General features: G+C 43.4%; 1 protein-coding gene across 1 annotated transcript in view; it reads right to left on the reverse strand.

Annotated features, from left to right (window-relative positions):
- The window catches only part of LOC144685771 (uncharacterized), a 219,738-nt gene that overhangs the window by 102,577 nt on the left and 100,081 nt on the right, over positions 1 to 17,080 (reverse strand). The window contains exon 11 of the mRNA XM_078550630.1: positions 4,071 to 5,850. Within this exon, the coding sequence (XP_078406756.1) occupies positions 4,071 to 5,850 (1,780 nt within the window). The remainder of the gene's footprint in view (positions 1 to 4,070; positions 5,851 to 17,080) is intronic.

Here is a 17,080-nt window from a genome sequence, read left to right on the forward strand (position 1 = left end):
TGGTATTGCTGAACAAACAGACATGCTGGGGAAGCTTTTCATCCTGCACTCATCAGGGCAGATTTACAAGAATACCAAATCTCAAAGGGAACAACAATTTATCCTGCATGAGTAGAGGGTACTGGTTGGTTGGCAAGTGGAATCTGATTGGTAGAGGCGTTGCCATGGAGAATGCACTAGGAAGCAGTTAACTGCCAAGTTTTTGTTTAGATTCAGGCAGGTCGACTCTGATTCGTCAATGGAACTGTCATGGCGAATGAACCAGGGAATGCCTGTCCCCTAAGCTTTTGTTAGTGCAAAAAGGCACAATGCTTGGACATGTTCTTTCTGTTTGCAAAGGACAGGGCCCTGTGTGTGAATATAAGTAGCTTCTAGCATGATCAGCCGGTCTCACAGTCACACTGTGAGCCCGGCTGATCATCTTAAATTGGTTGTCAGTGTAATTCTTAGCACAATCAGGTTTTTTTAGCAATAGTCGTTCACATCTAATGTTGAGCACTATGTTCTGAGTTTGAAAGCATGGGCTGGTTGAGTACGGTCAGTACTTTGCCTGTTGCAAACAGCTGAAGCGACATGCTGTTTGATACAATCCTCCAGGTGTTGGGATGTATGGCCTTCATAGGACATCACAACTGCACTGAAACTCATGTACCACATTGCTAATTTCTGTGGTAGGCAGAAAGTCTTCTTGTTAGTGAAGAATACTACTTGTGTTGCTACTACATAGTAGCAGCGTGAAAAGGCTAGCTTCACCTGTTGCTCAAATTTTTGAGACCCTTAACCTTCCAGGGTAATCTGAGGTAGACTGGGCACTTCTCAGGACTGAAAGTGGTGACCTTTGGCTCATTCATAACTTTGCGCAATAAATAGCGAGCAATGATCTGATCGGGGTACACATCATTCCACAGCTTTGATGCTCCCTAATTCAGCACCAAGCTTGCACAGTGAGCAAATGGCTTAGGCCCTATTTACGAGATTGCTATTAAGCCCAATCTTATAGTGCATGGAACTGTAGGAAACCCAAAGCGTATATTAACCAGTGAAGGTGGGCTGTGATAGACATTAGCAGAGAACCCATTGGAAGATTTCTCAACTAGCACATAGAGGAGAAGGAACTCATTTGACTGCTCCATTTCAAAAGATAAATTTGAGCACAGGACGGAGCCCATTAAGTTGTGCAAGGAAATTCTTACATGCAGTCGCAGATTCAAACATAGCAAACATATCATCTATGTTTCAGCAATACGCAAGGGGTAGGAGGTTAGGGGTCATTCTATCGAAGGCACGTTTCTCGTGGAAACCGACAAAGATGTTGGCGACAGCTGGGCAGACAGGTGATCCCATGGCAACACGGTGTGATGCCAGGTATGTAGGCCATACATCCAGACGACTGATAGGTCGTATCGAAGAGCACGTCCCTTTGGGTGCTCACAACAGGCAAGTGCTGACTGTAATCAATCAGCCCATGCTTGCAAAACTCAGAACATATTGTCCAACATTAGATGTGATTCTGCAATTGAATGGTACTTGCTAAACAAGGCTGATTGTGCTCAGAATTACACTGACAGCCAATTTAAGATTATCAGTCGGGCTCGCAGTGTGGCTCACTTACGCATACTAGAAGCTACGTATATTCATACACAAGGCCCTGTCCTCTGCGAACAAGAACATGCCCATGCACTGCATTTTTTTCAACTAAACAAAAGCTTGGGAACAACATTTTCCTGGTTCATTCGCCCTGGCAGTGCCTTAACAATCAGTCAACTTGCCTGTTTGAATTTACACAAAAGCTTAGTAATTAACTGCTCCCTAGTGCATTCTTCATGGCACACTGCCTCTACCAATCAAAGTCCACCTGCCAACCAATCAGCCCCCTCTCCTCATGCAGTATGAACTGTTGTTCCCTTTGAGATTTGGTATTCTTGCAAACCTGTCCTGATGATTACAAGACAAAAAGCTTTGATAGCATCTTTCTTTTTTTCAGCAATGCTCAAGTTCGGTACTATCAAGCAACAATTTGTATGCCTGAGACAGAGGTAAAACAAAGCCAATTTTGGGATATCAACAACATAGTTTGACTCTCAGATAACTTAAAAACAGGTAAGCTATCTACTGAATTTCTTTGAGAGTGTATTAGACTCAAGGTTGTGCTAGTGTTCACTTCCAGGTGTACTGATAATGCTAAAGTGAAGAAACAGACCCGTGTCTTGAGCGAGCATTTATGCAGGATGAGACTGAACAGATTGGTAGTAGAATTACATATTTACACTGTGCCCTTCACCGCTTGGTCTGAGGTGCGCAAATTTCTTTCATTTTTTGATTTGATCCATTTGTGTCACTGTATTGCCTCAATAGATGATTGCACCATAAACAATAAAATTTGAAAAATGCCCGCACAGCAAACTCACTTAAGTGTAAGCAGTTTGTCAGCACAATAAACGATGACATCAAACACTGCTCATGTACTCTCCGAAAGTGAGGAGTTTGTTCTCATGCATGTCTTCAATTTTGGTGTGCCTTCATCCCAAATCAAGCGGGCAGAGGTATTTGCTGAGTTCGAACTTCTCGATTCCCAGCTATCCCACCACAAACCAGGGTCCAATGAAGAGAATGGGTCCCTGAATGCGCATCTAGCTGATCTAGCACACACATATTGCAGGATATCCAACAACTTGGCCGATTTCCACATGCAGCAATAATGTCTGGTAGTGTTGTGAAGCCTCAAAGCAAACCCAGCCATACATATCTGTAAGCCCGACAAAAGGGACTGGAATAGTCATCCTTAACACGTGTGACTATATTGACAAAATGCACACCGTTCTTAATGGCGGGTCCAACTTCGTATTGATTGGACTTAAGGCATGACCACACAGCCCTGCTCAAAAGCAAGCTACAAAAACGCTTGTTGGACTTGCGTAAAAGTAGTGAGCTGCTTAGTGGTGTGTATGATAGGATTCATCCTCCCAGCTCACTGTGTCCACGTATGTATGGGCTGCCAAGACACACAAATGATGTCCCTTTATGCCCTACCTTATCTATGATTGGTTCTGCACAACATGAAATGGCCAAATGCTTCAGTGAGTTGCTACAACCAGTTCTGAGCAAGTTCCCACATACATAGTGAAAGATTCCTTCACTTTTGCAAAGGCCATACAGGACTTGCATATTGATAGCAATGCCGTGTCCATGTGCTTGTTTGACATTGCTAGCCCATTCACTAAAGTACCACTCAAGGAAGCCATAGACATTTGCACCACGTCATTATATAATGGCGATCTAGACGCGCTGCCATTATCTGAATCTGTATTCATTGAACTTATGAATTCAACAACTCGTGCAGTTGAAACAACACCATGTATGCCCACATATATGGTGTTGCCATGGGATCCCCTCAAACATCTCACTAACATCTTCATGGGTTTCCATGAGAAACGCATCTTCGATGAAATGACCGTAACCTCCTATACCCTGCATATTTCCAATACATAGATGATACATATGGTATGTTTGAATCTGCAGCTACATGTATGAATTTCCTCACACAACTTAATGGGCTCCATCCTGTGCTCAAATTCAACCGTGAAATTGTCCCTGGGGCAACATCATTACTTTTCCTGTTGGCTATTAGGTTTGGAAATGCAAAAAAACTGATCCGTAATGCACTTAGAAAAAGTCTCTATGCTAAAGGAAATTTCTGTTGTTGGTGCTTTGCAAAATTAAATGAGAATTCAAGGGGCACAAAGTGTAGCTGGGCATGAAATTTGGGAAGGCAACTTTCTGTTTTTATTATTTTGTTCTAATTACGCACACACAATCTTGAAAGCAGAGGAATATAATCTCATTTTAACTGGTGACTCTAAAATTTGAGAAATGCACAGTAACAATACCAGTGAGGACATACTGGCAGCTATGGGGAAAGTGTTTCTTTCAAACCAGAGAAAGGGTAAATTTATAGATTTACAAATAAATCTATAGACTCTGTTTATATCTTCCAGGATTATGATTTTTAGAATGGTTCGAATTAATTTCACTCTAGAACTTGCACAGAATACAGTGAAAAATATTCCTACCGGGTGAAGTGGACAGTTGTGTAAGCATCGTCTCTGCTTTATCCCCAAGTGCCGGTTGTAGAGTAGGATAAATCTGTTGAGTATTCAGATAGTTCCTATGTTGCCATCTCTTCTTAACAATACTGTCTGTTTTAAACTGCTGTGATCCTGCTTGTTGTGTTGAACTTTGTATGGCTACAGGCAGAGGGACTTCTACTGCTGGTATTGGCTGGTTAAATTCTATTGCTGGAGTAGACAGGGTCTCTGTTGCAGGCGAGAGCTGGAACCGTTCCTTTGCAGGTAAGAACTGAGACTGACTTTCTGCAGTCACAGAGTGGGACTGGTCTGCTGCAGACATGGACTGGCACTGCTCTGTCACATAAATGTACTGGGATTCTTTCCCTGCCGGTATAGATTGGGATTGTTTCCCTGCTGGTATGGACTGGGACTGTTCACCTGCTGGCATGTTTTGGAATTTCTCCATTGCAATCGTGGGCTGAGAATTTTCTGTTGATGGGATGGCCTGGGACCTTTGTATTGCAGGCGCTGAATGGGAATTTTCTGTTGGAGACGCAAACTGGCATTTCTCCACTGCAAGCACGGACTGAGCTTTCTCCACCTCGGGCACGGACTGAGCTTTCTCCACCTCGGGCACGGACAGAGCTTTCTCCACCGTGGGCACGGACAGAGCTTTCTCCACCGTGGGCACGGACAGAGCTTTCTCCACCGTGGGCACGGACAGAGCTTTCTCCACCGTGGGCACGGACAGAGCTTTCTCCACCGTGGGCACGGACAGAGCTTTCTCCACCGTGGGCACGGACAGAGCTTTCTCCACCGTGGGCACGGACAGAGCTTTCTCCACCGTGGGCACGGACAGAGCTTTCTCCACCGTGGGCACGGGCAGAGCTTTCTCCACCGTGGGCACGGGCAGAGCTTTCTCCACCGTGGGCACGGGCAGAGCTTTCTCCACCGTGGGCACGGGCAGAGCTTTCTCCACCGTGGGCACGGGCAGAGCTTTCTCCACCGTGGGCACGGGCAGAGCATTCTCCACCGTGGGCACGGACAGAGCATTCTCCACCGTGGGCACGGACAGAGCATTCTCCACCGTGGGCACGGACAGAGCATTCTCCACCGTGGGCACGGACAGAGCATTCTCCACCGTGGGCACGGACAGAGCATTCTCCACCGTGGGCACGGACAGAGCATTCTCCATTGCGGGCACGGACAGAGCATTCTCCATTGCAGACCTGGACTGGGACCTCTCCACTGCAGACCTGGACTGGGGCTTCTCCACGGCAGACCTGGACTGGGATATCTGCACTGCAGGTGTGGACTGGGACTTCTCCACTGCAGGCATGGACTGGGATATCTGCACTGAAGCCATGGACTCGGATTTCTCCATTGCAGGCCTGGACTGGGATTTCTCCACTGCAGGCGGGAACTGGGATCTCTCCATTGCAAATATGGCCTGGGTTTTCTCCACCATAGGAGCAAACAAACTCTGTTTCACTGTAGGTGTGGATATAGCTGGTTTTACTGCAGATGTAGAGAGAGCTAGTTGTGCCACAGGAGAGGAAAGACCTTGGACTGTTAAAGGCATGGGCATGGCTTGGCATATTATAGATCTTGATACGACAGAGTCCATTGTAGTCATAGATGGGGACATTTCTTGTGCAAGGGCTATCTGCGGGTGATTAAAATTCTTTTTGCGCCGCCGCCGTCTCTTTGATTCAGTACTGCAGCTTCTAGACTCTTGTGATTCTGTTTGATGGGTTGCTTTATCTAAACAGTCTGTTGTGCCCTATGAAATAAAATGCAAAGAAATGGTTACTGTGTTGGAAGCATTAAAGAGATATAAAATTGCTTACAACATGTAAACAAAGTATAGATTTTATTGTGACTAGCAAACATGACATTACTGTTTCTGCTCTAAGTATAACATCAACATTGTGCTGATCAGCTCTGCAACCAAGATGGTATTCAACCATCTCCTTTTCATACTTATAACTCCTCAAAGGAACCCAAAATTAACACTCACTTATTTCTAACTATCTCATCTCTAGCCTTCTCTTGCTCTCCACATTCCTGTAAAATGTGTTAATGCTCTCCTACTGAGACTGTTCAACCTGGATTTTACTCCACACACAGTTTTGGATGAGTTCAGGTTTATGAAGGGTGGAAGATGAGAGTCTGGCCAGAGAAGTGTTGAATAGTCAAGTCTAGATGCAACAAAGGCTTGAATGAGGGTTTCAGCAGCAGATAAGCTGAGGCAAGGGCTGTGTTTAGCAATGTTATGGAGCTGGAAGTAGGTGATTTTAGTTGTGACAGAGATCTGTGGCTGGAAGCTCATATTGGGATCAAATGTGACACCATGATTGTGATGATTCTGGTTCAGCCTTAGACAGTTGCCAGGGAGAGGGATGGAGTGGTGTGGTTAGGTAATAGAGTTCGTGGTGGGAACCAAAGACATTGGCTTTGGACTTCCCAATATTTAGTTGGGGGAAATTTCTGATCATTCAGCACTGAAGTCAAAGAAGCAGCCTGACAATTTAGAGACAATGAAGGGATCGAGGGAGATGGTGGAAGGTAGAGTTGGGTGTCCTTAGCATACATCTGGAACCTAACACCCTAACACTGTCTTTTCAAATTACTTTGCCAAGAGACAACATCTAGATAAGAAATAGGAGTTGGGGGGGTGGTTCGTGCGTGGTGGCGGAGGTGGAGAAAGGATAGATCCTTGGGGTAATGGTGCGGATGTGCGAAGAGAAGCCATTCCTCGTGATTCTCTCACTATAACTGCATAAATAAGCATGGAACCAGCTGATTAGAGTCCCACCCAGCTGAGAGGTATTGGAGGAGAATGGTGGGGGTCAACCATGTCAAAGGCTGCGAACAGACTGAGAATGATGAGGAGAGATTTACCACAGTCACATCGGATGTAATTTGTGACTTTAATAAGATCAGTTTCAGCACTGTGGCAAGGACAGAAACTGGATTTGGAGAGGTTTAAACATGGAATTCTGGGAAAGATGAGCACAGATTCGGGAGGTGGCAGCATGTTCAAGGGCTCTGAAGAATATATTTGATGAAAAATATTTTCATTTATATCCTGAGACAAATGACATGGAGTCAAAGGGTAGAAACAAGTCTATTCTAACTAACTAATAGAGGGTATACTAATAACTAATAGACGGTGACTAGTAACTAGTTAGAATTTTTGTACAGAAGTAAAGGGACCATTACCCAAACAAGAAAAAATAATTCATTGCTTTCCATTTCTCTCCTGGTGTTTGACAAGGTGTTTACTAAAACTCGCTTTCACAGCCATATTTCCTTCCTCAGTGACCCTCTATCCAGCTCCACCTGTCCCACCTCCCTCAAACAGCTTATATTTCAACTCATTTCTATTTTTCTTTAGTTCTGATGAAGAGTCACACGAACTCGAAACGTTAGTCTGTCTTCCTCTCCACAGATGCTGTCAGACCTGCTGAGTTTTTCCAGCTATTTTTGTTTTTGTTTCAAGAAAAAACAATCACATCTTTAAAACATTCCCAAAATAGTCAGAGGAGCTACATGATTTCCCAGCCCGTGCAAGACCTCGTGGTGGATTTCCTATTCAGTTCCTTCAGTGATGATACAGAGTGCTACTGGTGTCTTGGTAAAATACAATTCTCAAGCAACACCGTCAAAACATTGATTGTCATTTATCTCATTGAGTGTCGGCACAATTGGCAGTCACATTTTTCTGCATATCAGACATCCTGAGAACATGAAAGGTGCAATATAAAGACAAGATCATGCTTTTAACATTAAGCTTTTTCTTATTCCTCAGTTCCATCTGTTCCGTCACTGATGGCCAGTTGTTTTGTCACCATAATCATTCCCGATGGAACTCCCTCTTGTTATGATCCCAGCTGATGTTACTGCTGGCCAATTCAGATCCCAGGGTGGAACCTGGCTTGATAGAGCCTAATTTTTATTTTTTGTTTAGAAACATGGGGGGCAGCTACTGAATAGAGTCACAGGAGTCAGCTAATGAACTATTGACAAACGAATAAAACATTTATTAAACAAGAAAAGATAAACAATATTACGATACTCCTTCACGCACAACTATACCTTTATAAATATATTCAGATTCGGAAGGATAACACAAGTTACAAAAGTGATCTTATACTTTCAAGTTTACTGAACTACACGGTCCATGTAAACCAATAGGTGACCTGTGGTCAGACACACTACACTCCGAAACCAAGTGACAGATACCATCCCAAACAGATGCTCTGGATCTCTCAACTCCCCACAGACGCTCGTCACACCGTAAACCAACAGGTCTCACCGAACACCGTCTTTCACATGAGGGTTTCCAATCCCCACTCTCGAAGAACCCACTTTGGAATCTCCGCCCAAACAACGCTTTCTTTCGGGCACCTTCCACAAAGGTCCACCTCCAGGGTTCGATCTCCACTGGATCGCCACATGCATTCAAGCTTCGCCTTCCATGCATTCTCTCTCAGATACTCAAACGTGCCAACAGAACACCATTGCTTCACAGGCCCATAGTAAAGAGTTACAGACCTTCGGCTGTCTCCTTGGATCTTCTGGCTTCTTGCAAGCCTATTTTGCTTCAGGTCTGTATCCTGCAGCTTTCTCTCTTTAAACTTGGAGTCTTCCTCTGCTCCTCACTCTTAACTTCACTCAACAGGGCCTTATCCAGATTCCTGTTCTTTTCCTTTGATTAGAAGGTCTTCTCAATACCCCCTTTCTTCTGTTCTTTTAGGAAATCTGCTTCCTGCAGCTCCGTCCTGTCCAGGTTCTCCTAGCTCCCGTTTCCAACTGAACTAAAAAACTGCTTTCTTCACTGTAAGAACATAATCACCAACTGAACTCAAAATGCTTTCTGTTTCTCCGTGTCTGTGGGCCCCCTGTTGCTAGGCAACAGCATAGTTTTTTTTCTATTTCAAGAGGCATAAAACATCAAGAAAATGCAGGTATATAAACAAACCTACAGACGTGCAGGCAACATTCTTTAAAGTGAAACTAGACCCAGGTTTCACCCTTATAAACCACAAATAAAACATTTAACTTAAAGCTAAAATTTAAAGCTATAGCTTATGCATAACACCCACAAATACAACTTACTTAAACTATATCTAGTTCCTAACGCCTCCCCCTTGAAAGAAAGCTTCACAACCGTGAAGGTTTCTTTACAATTGCCTTACATCCGCCACACAAACTTATCATAAACATCAAACAAAATAGCTTATTACATATCATACAAATAAATTTCTCATCTCCAAGACCATAAGGCATAGGAGCAGAAGAAGGCCATTCAGCCCATCGAGTCTGCTCCACCATTCAATGAGATCATGGCTGATCTGATAATCCTCAACTCCACTTTCCTGCCTTTTCTCCATAGCCCTTGATACCCTTACTGATTAAAAATCTGTCTATCTCAGTCTTGAATATACTTAACGACCCAGCCTCTACAGTCCCCTGTGGTAAAGAATTCCACAGATTGACTACCCTGACAAGAAATTCCTCCTCATCTCTGTTTTAAATGGGCTCCCCCTTACTCTGAGATTATGCCCTCTGGTCCTAGACTCTCCCACAAGGGGAAACAACCTCTCAGCATCTACCCTGTCAAGCCCCTTAAGAATCTTGTATGTTTCAATAAGGTCGCCTCTCATTCTTCTAAACTCCAATGAGTACAGGCTCAACCTCTCCTCATAAGAAAACCCCTCCATACCCAGGATCAACCTAATGAACTTTCTCTGGACTGCCTCCAATGCCAGTATATCTTTCCTTAGATAAAGGAACCAAAATTGTTCACAACATTCTAGATGTGATCTAACTAGTGCCTTGTATCATTTTAGCAAGACTTCCCTATTTTTGTACTCCATTCCCTTTGAAATAAAGGCCAACATTCCATTTGCCTTCCCTATTACCTGTTGAACTTGTATGTTAGCTTTTTGTGATTCATGCACAAAGACTCCCAAATCCCTGTGCTGCAGCCTTCTGTAGTCTTTCTCCATTTAAATAATATTCAGCTCCTCTATTCTTCCTGCCAGTGCATAACCTCACATTTTCCCACATTATATTCCATCTTCCAAGTTTTTGCCCACTCACTTAACCTGTCTATATCCCTCTGCAGACTCCTTGTGTCATCCTCACCACTTGCCTTCCCACCTATTTTTGTCATCCGCAAACCTGATGATAGTACTTTCACTTCCCTCGACTAAGTCATTAACATATATTGTAAGTAATTGAGGCCCCAGCACTGATCCCTGCGGCACTCCACTAGTTACAGGTTGTCATCCCGAAAATGACCCCCTTATCCCAACTCTGTCTCTATTAGTTAGCCAATCCTCTATCTATGTTAGTATACTACCCCAACACCATAGACTCTTATCTATCTCGTTTCACAACTATACATGTCATATTGTACAATTAGAGATCTAAGCAAAACAAAGTTAATAAATGTAATAAGATTAGCAGAATTTGTACACCATAGTATTACCATAACTCAACTCTTATGTTTCTATTTTCCCTTATTCCCAGTCTTTAACTCAGCAAAGAATGATTTATTTAAGTCCACAGCTCAATCATCCTTTTTGTTAACTATAGGAGTAACTCCATCTTTTAGCTCATTTTCCGAACTCAAATGTGGTAAACTCTCATTTCAATTTAGTAACGTTTGTGCATTAGCATCTCATTTCTTCTCTGGTCAAAACTGCTTTTCGCCGTTTCAAGGATGTTGCTAAGATGCTTTTTATGTTCACACAAAAGGGTTTTGTACTTCTGCTTGGGTATGATCTTTGAACTTTTTGTAATCTTGTTGTTTCGCCCAATCCCATTTCAAACAGGATTTCCACTTATCTTTGAGCAGCATCAATTATTTTATCCCTTTGGGGTTTCATAGTTCGTTCCAACCCTTCAACTCTTTTGCATAATTTACAACTATATCAGTCCACTCCTCAGCAGGTTTTGAATGGTCTTTTGGCAAACTGTCCACTTGCCTGGATTCCAACTACTGCATTTTGTGTATTAGGACAGGCAAGCATTTGTAATTCAGTAACAAAAATAAAAATAGCTGGAAAAACTCAGCAGGTCTGACAGCATCTGCGGAGAGGAATACAGTTAACGTTTCGAGTCCATGTGACTCTTCATCAGAATTGAGGAAATATAGAAATGAGGTGAAATATAAGTTGGTTGAGGGGGGTGGGACAGGTAGAGCTGGATAGAGGGCCAGTGGTAGGTGGAAGCAAAGAAGAGATGGCCAAAGATGTCATAGACAAAAGGACAAAGGGGTGTTGACGGTGGTGATATTAGCTAAGGAATGTGCTAATGGTGACATTAAGGGTAGAAAGCAGGATGAGCAAGTGACAGATGGCCCTAGAGGGTGTGGGGAGGGGGGAAGGGATTGAAATAGGCTAAAAGGTGGAGATGAAACAATAGATGGAAATACATTTTAAAATAATGGAAATAGGTGGGAAAAGAAAAATATATTTTAAAAAATTATAAATTATTGGAAAAACGGGGGATGGGAAAGGGGGTGGGAATGGAGGAGAGAGTTCATGATCTGAAGTTTTTGAACTCAATGCTAAGTCCGGCAGGCTGTAAAGTGCTTAGTCGGAAGATGAGGTGTTGTTCCTCCAGTTTGCATTGAGCTTCACTGGAACATTGCAGCAGGCCAAGGACGGGCATGTGGGCATGTCTCTCGCCCCTTGTTCAGTCTCTTCCCACTACATCCATGATTCCTCTGACGCCCTACATCATATTTTTCTTCTCTGCCGATGCTGCCAGACCTGCTGAGTTTTTCCAGGTAATTCTGTTTTTGTTTTGGATTTCCAGCATCCGCAGTAGTTTTTTGTTTTTATAACAATTTCCAGTTCCCTGGCCCCAACCGCCTCCTCTTCACCATGGATGTCCAATCCCTCTACACCTCCATCCCCCAACGGCATCGTCTGAGGGCTCTCCGCTTCTTCCTCAAACAGAGGCCCGAACAATCCCCATCCAGCACTACTCTCCTCCGTCTGGCTGAACTTGTTCTCACACTGAACAATTTCTCCTTCCTCCAAATAAAAGGTGTGGCTATGGGTGCCCGCATGAGCCCCAGTTATGCCTGTCTCTTTATGGGATATGTGGAACGTTTCTTGTTCCAGTCCTACTCAGGCCCCCTCCCACAATTCTTTCTCCAGTACATCGATGACTGCTTCGGTGCTGCTTCATACTCTAGTCTGGACCTGGAAAAATTTATTAATTTTTCTTCCAATTTCCACCCCTCCAACAATTTCACATGGTCCATCACTGACACTTCCCTTTCCTCCCTTGACCTCTCTGTCTCAATTTCTGGTGATAGACTGTCCACCAATATTCATTACAAACCTACCGACTCCCACAGCTACCTCGACTATAGCTCCTCACACCCTGCTTCCTGTAAGGACTCCATCCCATTCTCTCAGTTCCTTCGCCTCCGTTGTATCTGTTCTGATGATGCCACTTTCCAAAACAGTTCCTCTGACATGTCTTCCTTCTTCCTTAACCGGGGTTTCCCACCCACAGTGGTTGACAGGGCCCTCAGCCGTGTCTGGCCCATCTCCTGCGCATCCGCCCTCACACCTTCCTCTCCCTCGCAGAACCATGATAGGGTCCCCCTTGTCCTCACTTATCACCCCTACAGCCTCCGCATTCAAAGGATCATCCTCCGCCATTTCTGCCAACTTCAGCACGATACCACCACCGAACACTTCTGCCCTTCACCACCCCCCGGCGGCATTCCGCAGGGATCGTTCCCTCCGGGACACCCTGGTCCACTCCTCCATCACCCCATACACCTCAACCCCCTCCCACAACACCTTCCCATGCAACAGCAGAAGGTGCAACACCTGCCCCTTTGTTTCCCCCTCCTCACCCGTCCAAGGGCCCAAGCACTCCTTTCAAGTGAAGCAGCACTTCACTTGCACTTCCCTCAATTTAGTCTACTGCATTCACTGCTCCCAATGCAGTCTCCGCTACATTGGAGAGACCAAACGCACACTGGGTGACCGCTTTGCGGAACACCTTCGGTCTGTCCGCAAGCATGACCCAGGCCTCCCTGTCGCTTGCCATTTCAACACATCACCCTGCTCTCATGCCCACATGTCCGTCCTTAGCCTGCTGCAATGTTCCAGTGAAGCTCAATGCAAACTGGAGCAACAGCACCTCATCTTCCGACTAAGAACTTTACAGCCTGCCGGACTTAACATTGAGTTCAACAACTGCAGATCATGAACTCTCTCCTCCATCCCCACCCCCTTTCCGATCCCCCCTTTTCCAATAATTTATAATTTAAATAAATATATTTTTCTTTTCCCACCTACTTCCATTATTTTTAAATGTATTTCCATCTATTGTTTCATCTCCACCTTTTAGCCTATTTCGATCCCTTCCCCCCACCCCTACTAGGGCCATCTGTCATCCTGCTTTCTACCCTTAATGTCACCATTAGCACATTCCTTAGCTAATATCACCACCGTCAACACCCCTTTGTCCTCTTGTCTATGACATCTTTGGCAATCTCTTCTTTGTCTCCACCTATCACTGGCCCTCTATCCAGCTCTACCTGTCCCACCCCCCTCAACCAGCTTATATTTCACCTCATTTCTATATTTCCTCAATTCTGATGAAGAGTCATACGGACTTGAAACGTTAACTGTATTCCTCTCCGCAGATGCTGTCAGGTCTGCTGAGCTTTTCCAGCTATTTTCATTTTTGTTTCAGGTTTCCAGCATCCGCAGTATTTTGCTTTTATCTTATTTGTAAATCAGTGTCTCTAGTCATTGATCTTGAAGGGTCATTTTGCACATTCAGTTCTTTTTGTTGACAATTCTTAATTTCCAATTTTGCAGGCACTTCAGTTGCTTTCATATTGTCCATTACTGAAGTTGATACATCAGTAATGTTACTTGGATTAGTTCTCTGCTCAACTGGACCACAATTCAACAAGGAATTTTTACTCACAAAAACAACTTTGAAACTGTGACACTCCAAGCCACACTCCTCCTCTTTCATTTTCTCCAGATGCACTGAAGTTCGAGAATCTCAAAACTCTTTTCCCGACAAAGTTTTAACAGTTCGTTAGTTTTGGTTTTTAATTCTGCATTCAACCAATTATCCTAATTTACCAACAATTCCTTTTCCTGTTCAAGGCATTTTCCACGATAATTCGTCGAGACGACTGATGCTTGAAATTCATTAAGTTTTAGCTGAAGATTGATCTTTGTTAAATTTGCTTCTACAAGTTTGTGGTCTAGACGTTTCAAGTCCTCAGTCAAGTATTCTACTTTGTGACTGATTCTCGATTGTTCTCACCAATTCCCATTTTTCATTAGTAACGTCCTCTTTTACACATGGAAGTTGGTTTTCTACATTAATCAGGTTTTCCTTCAATTGATTGTTATCGGTAATAAGTGTTTCATTTTTGGCCACAGTAATTTTCAGGAGTTGCTTAAGGTCAGCATGATCAACCGCCTGCTGCAATATAGTCGTCTCCACATTACTGTCCCTGCTAGCCAAATCATTACCCAGAATAATATCTTCCCCTTCAATAGGTAATCTAGGAATAATTCCCTCCGTAACAATTCCATTTACAAAGTGACTTTGTAAGTTGGCTTTACACAAAGAAACAGGTTCATAAATTCCATTAATACCCCTTAGGCTCTCTGGTACTTTGCAATGATTGATTTGTATTGTGATTTCACCAAATCAGCTTCTTTCAACACAGCCCAGATTCACTGAATTTTTTCCAAAAATGCTCCCTCTATTGACAGGATATCAATTCCAAGTAACATTTCAATTTATTCTGCAGGTCTCATTTTTTCCTCAACTTTTAGTTTCATATCTTTGGAATTTTTCAATCACCGTGTGGATCTGACTACTTAAAAACACTTCAACACCAACATAGTTTTGCTTTCCTCAAAGCCAGTACATTTACAATCACAGGCTGTTGTACAGGATCAGTAAAAAGATAACATAACCTAATCCTAACACCAGGTTAATACCATATGTGGAGATCAGTAGTCTTGCATGGGTAAAATACATTACAAAAGAGATTATAAAGAAGAAAAATAGATCTTGTCCTTAGAGTAACCTTCAGTGCGGTTTGAGTTGGGTGGTGAATTGCTAACGATCTTCAATTATTTATTATTCCTAGCATGTTTGTAATAAGACTGTAAATGTAGTGATGTAGTGTAGGATACAAAATTTCTGGGGAAAGAATGACCAAATTAGCCCTTAGGGCACAGTGATTTGTGTGGCTACAGGGATTCAATTTCAGAGCAATTCTAGTGGGTTGAAAATCATGCAGTGTGCGCTGACCTTTGCAACTAATTCCCGATATGTGCTCCAAATAATATAGTATTTACAGCACATAAACAGGCCACTCTACCTAGCATTGTCAGTGTTTATGCTCCACATGAGCTCCTCCCACTCTACTTCATCTAACTCCAAAAAAGCAACCTTCTATTTCTTTCATCTGCATGTGTTTATCGAGCTTCCCCTGAAATGAATGCACACTAGACGCCTGAACTACTCTGTGTAGCAAGTTCGACATTCTAATCACCCTCTGAGGAATGAACTTTCTCCTGAATTCCCTACTGGATATATTAGTGGCTATCTTTAATTTATCACTCCTACTGCTGATCTCCCCTGCAAATGGAAACATCTTGGGGAATTTTCTTTTTGGAGGCGAGAGCTGGGGGGTTGGGAAAGCCAGGAAAAAAGCTGTTGGGCTGTTATCCTGACATCTTCCCCCCTCCTTCCGTCGGTCCCTGGGGTGGAATGGGAGTCTTGTTGGCAACATGCACAGCAGCAGCAGGAAGGCAATTAAAATAACCAGAGAGGCAATTGAGTGAAATTTTGTGCCTGCAATTGCTATTTGGTAACAGTGAATGGGTTTCATGCAGCATCCAGAACGTGGCAGCTCAGAGGACACGAGTGCACAGAAATAAGTCATTAAAACCTGCAACTGACCTTCACCGAGTACCATAAAGGAGAAAAGCAACAAGCTTGAGGTCAGCCATAGGCAAAGGCTTGCAATGACAGGAGCAGGTCATCGAGGCTGATATTCATAATAATGGTCTAACTCGATGACCAGCCAGATCCTGTAGATGACTTTCACAACTCAATCCCTCACTCCCTTCTAATTTCTTCAGAAGTAGCTCCTCCAAGCCACCATAGCACAAATCTCTGTGCAGCCACTCTGAATGCTTCACTAGCCTTTAAATCCTGCACTCTTAATCACGATCCACCCTAGTCATCCTGCCCACCAATCCTAATTGGACAGCAATCCCAAAGGCAGGTTCCTAATTGGATACCTTCCAGAAAGTTCAACCAGAAGGCCCACTACTCGTCTGCCCAGGTTTCCGACTGGAAATCGCCCCATTATTTGTGCAAAAACTAAGGCAGCAAGATTCTACCCTTCATCATTATGTCTACCCTATCGAACCCTTCCATATTCTTGAAGATCTCCATCAGGTCACCCATCAGTCTTCTCTTGTCAATGTTCAATCTTTCCTGATAGCTATATCCAGTGAGTCCTGGTATCATTCTACTAAGTCTGTTTTGTACCTTTCCCGGTACCTCTATGTCCTTTTTATAATAAGGACCAGGACTGTTCACAGTACACCAAATGTAATCCATTCAAGGTTCTATACAAGTTTAAAATAACTTCTCTATTATTCAATTCTATTCCTCTAGAAATGAGCCTCAATGCTTTTTCTTCGCTTTAAGGCCTTGTGAACCACTACTTTTAATGATTTTGCTCCTCTGCCCCATTTAAACACATGTTCCAAGCAATATGTGGCCTCCTATTCTCCCTACCAAATTGCACTGCCTCACAACTATCCAAATTGAATTGTACTTGCCAATTACATACCCATTTTGCAGTTTATTCTGGTCTTCCTGTATTTTGTCAGTCATAATCTGTATTCTCTACACCTTTCAATTTGGTAGTGTGTGTAAATTTTCAAATTGTACTTCCTGATTACGGA

Source organism: Cetorhinus maximus, chromosome 10 (genome assembly GCF_964194155.1).
Source record: "Cetorhinus maximus chromosome 10, sCetMax3.hap1.1, whole genome shotgun sequence".
In the NCBI taxonomy this organism is placed as follows: domain Eukaryota; kingdom Metazoa; phylum Chordata; class Chondrichthyes; order Lamniformes; family Cetorhinidae; genus Cetorhinus; species Cetorhinus maximus.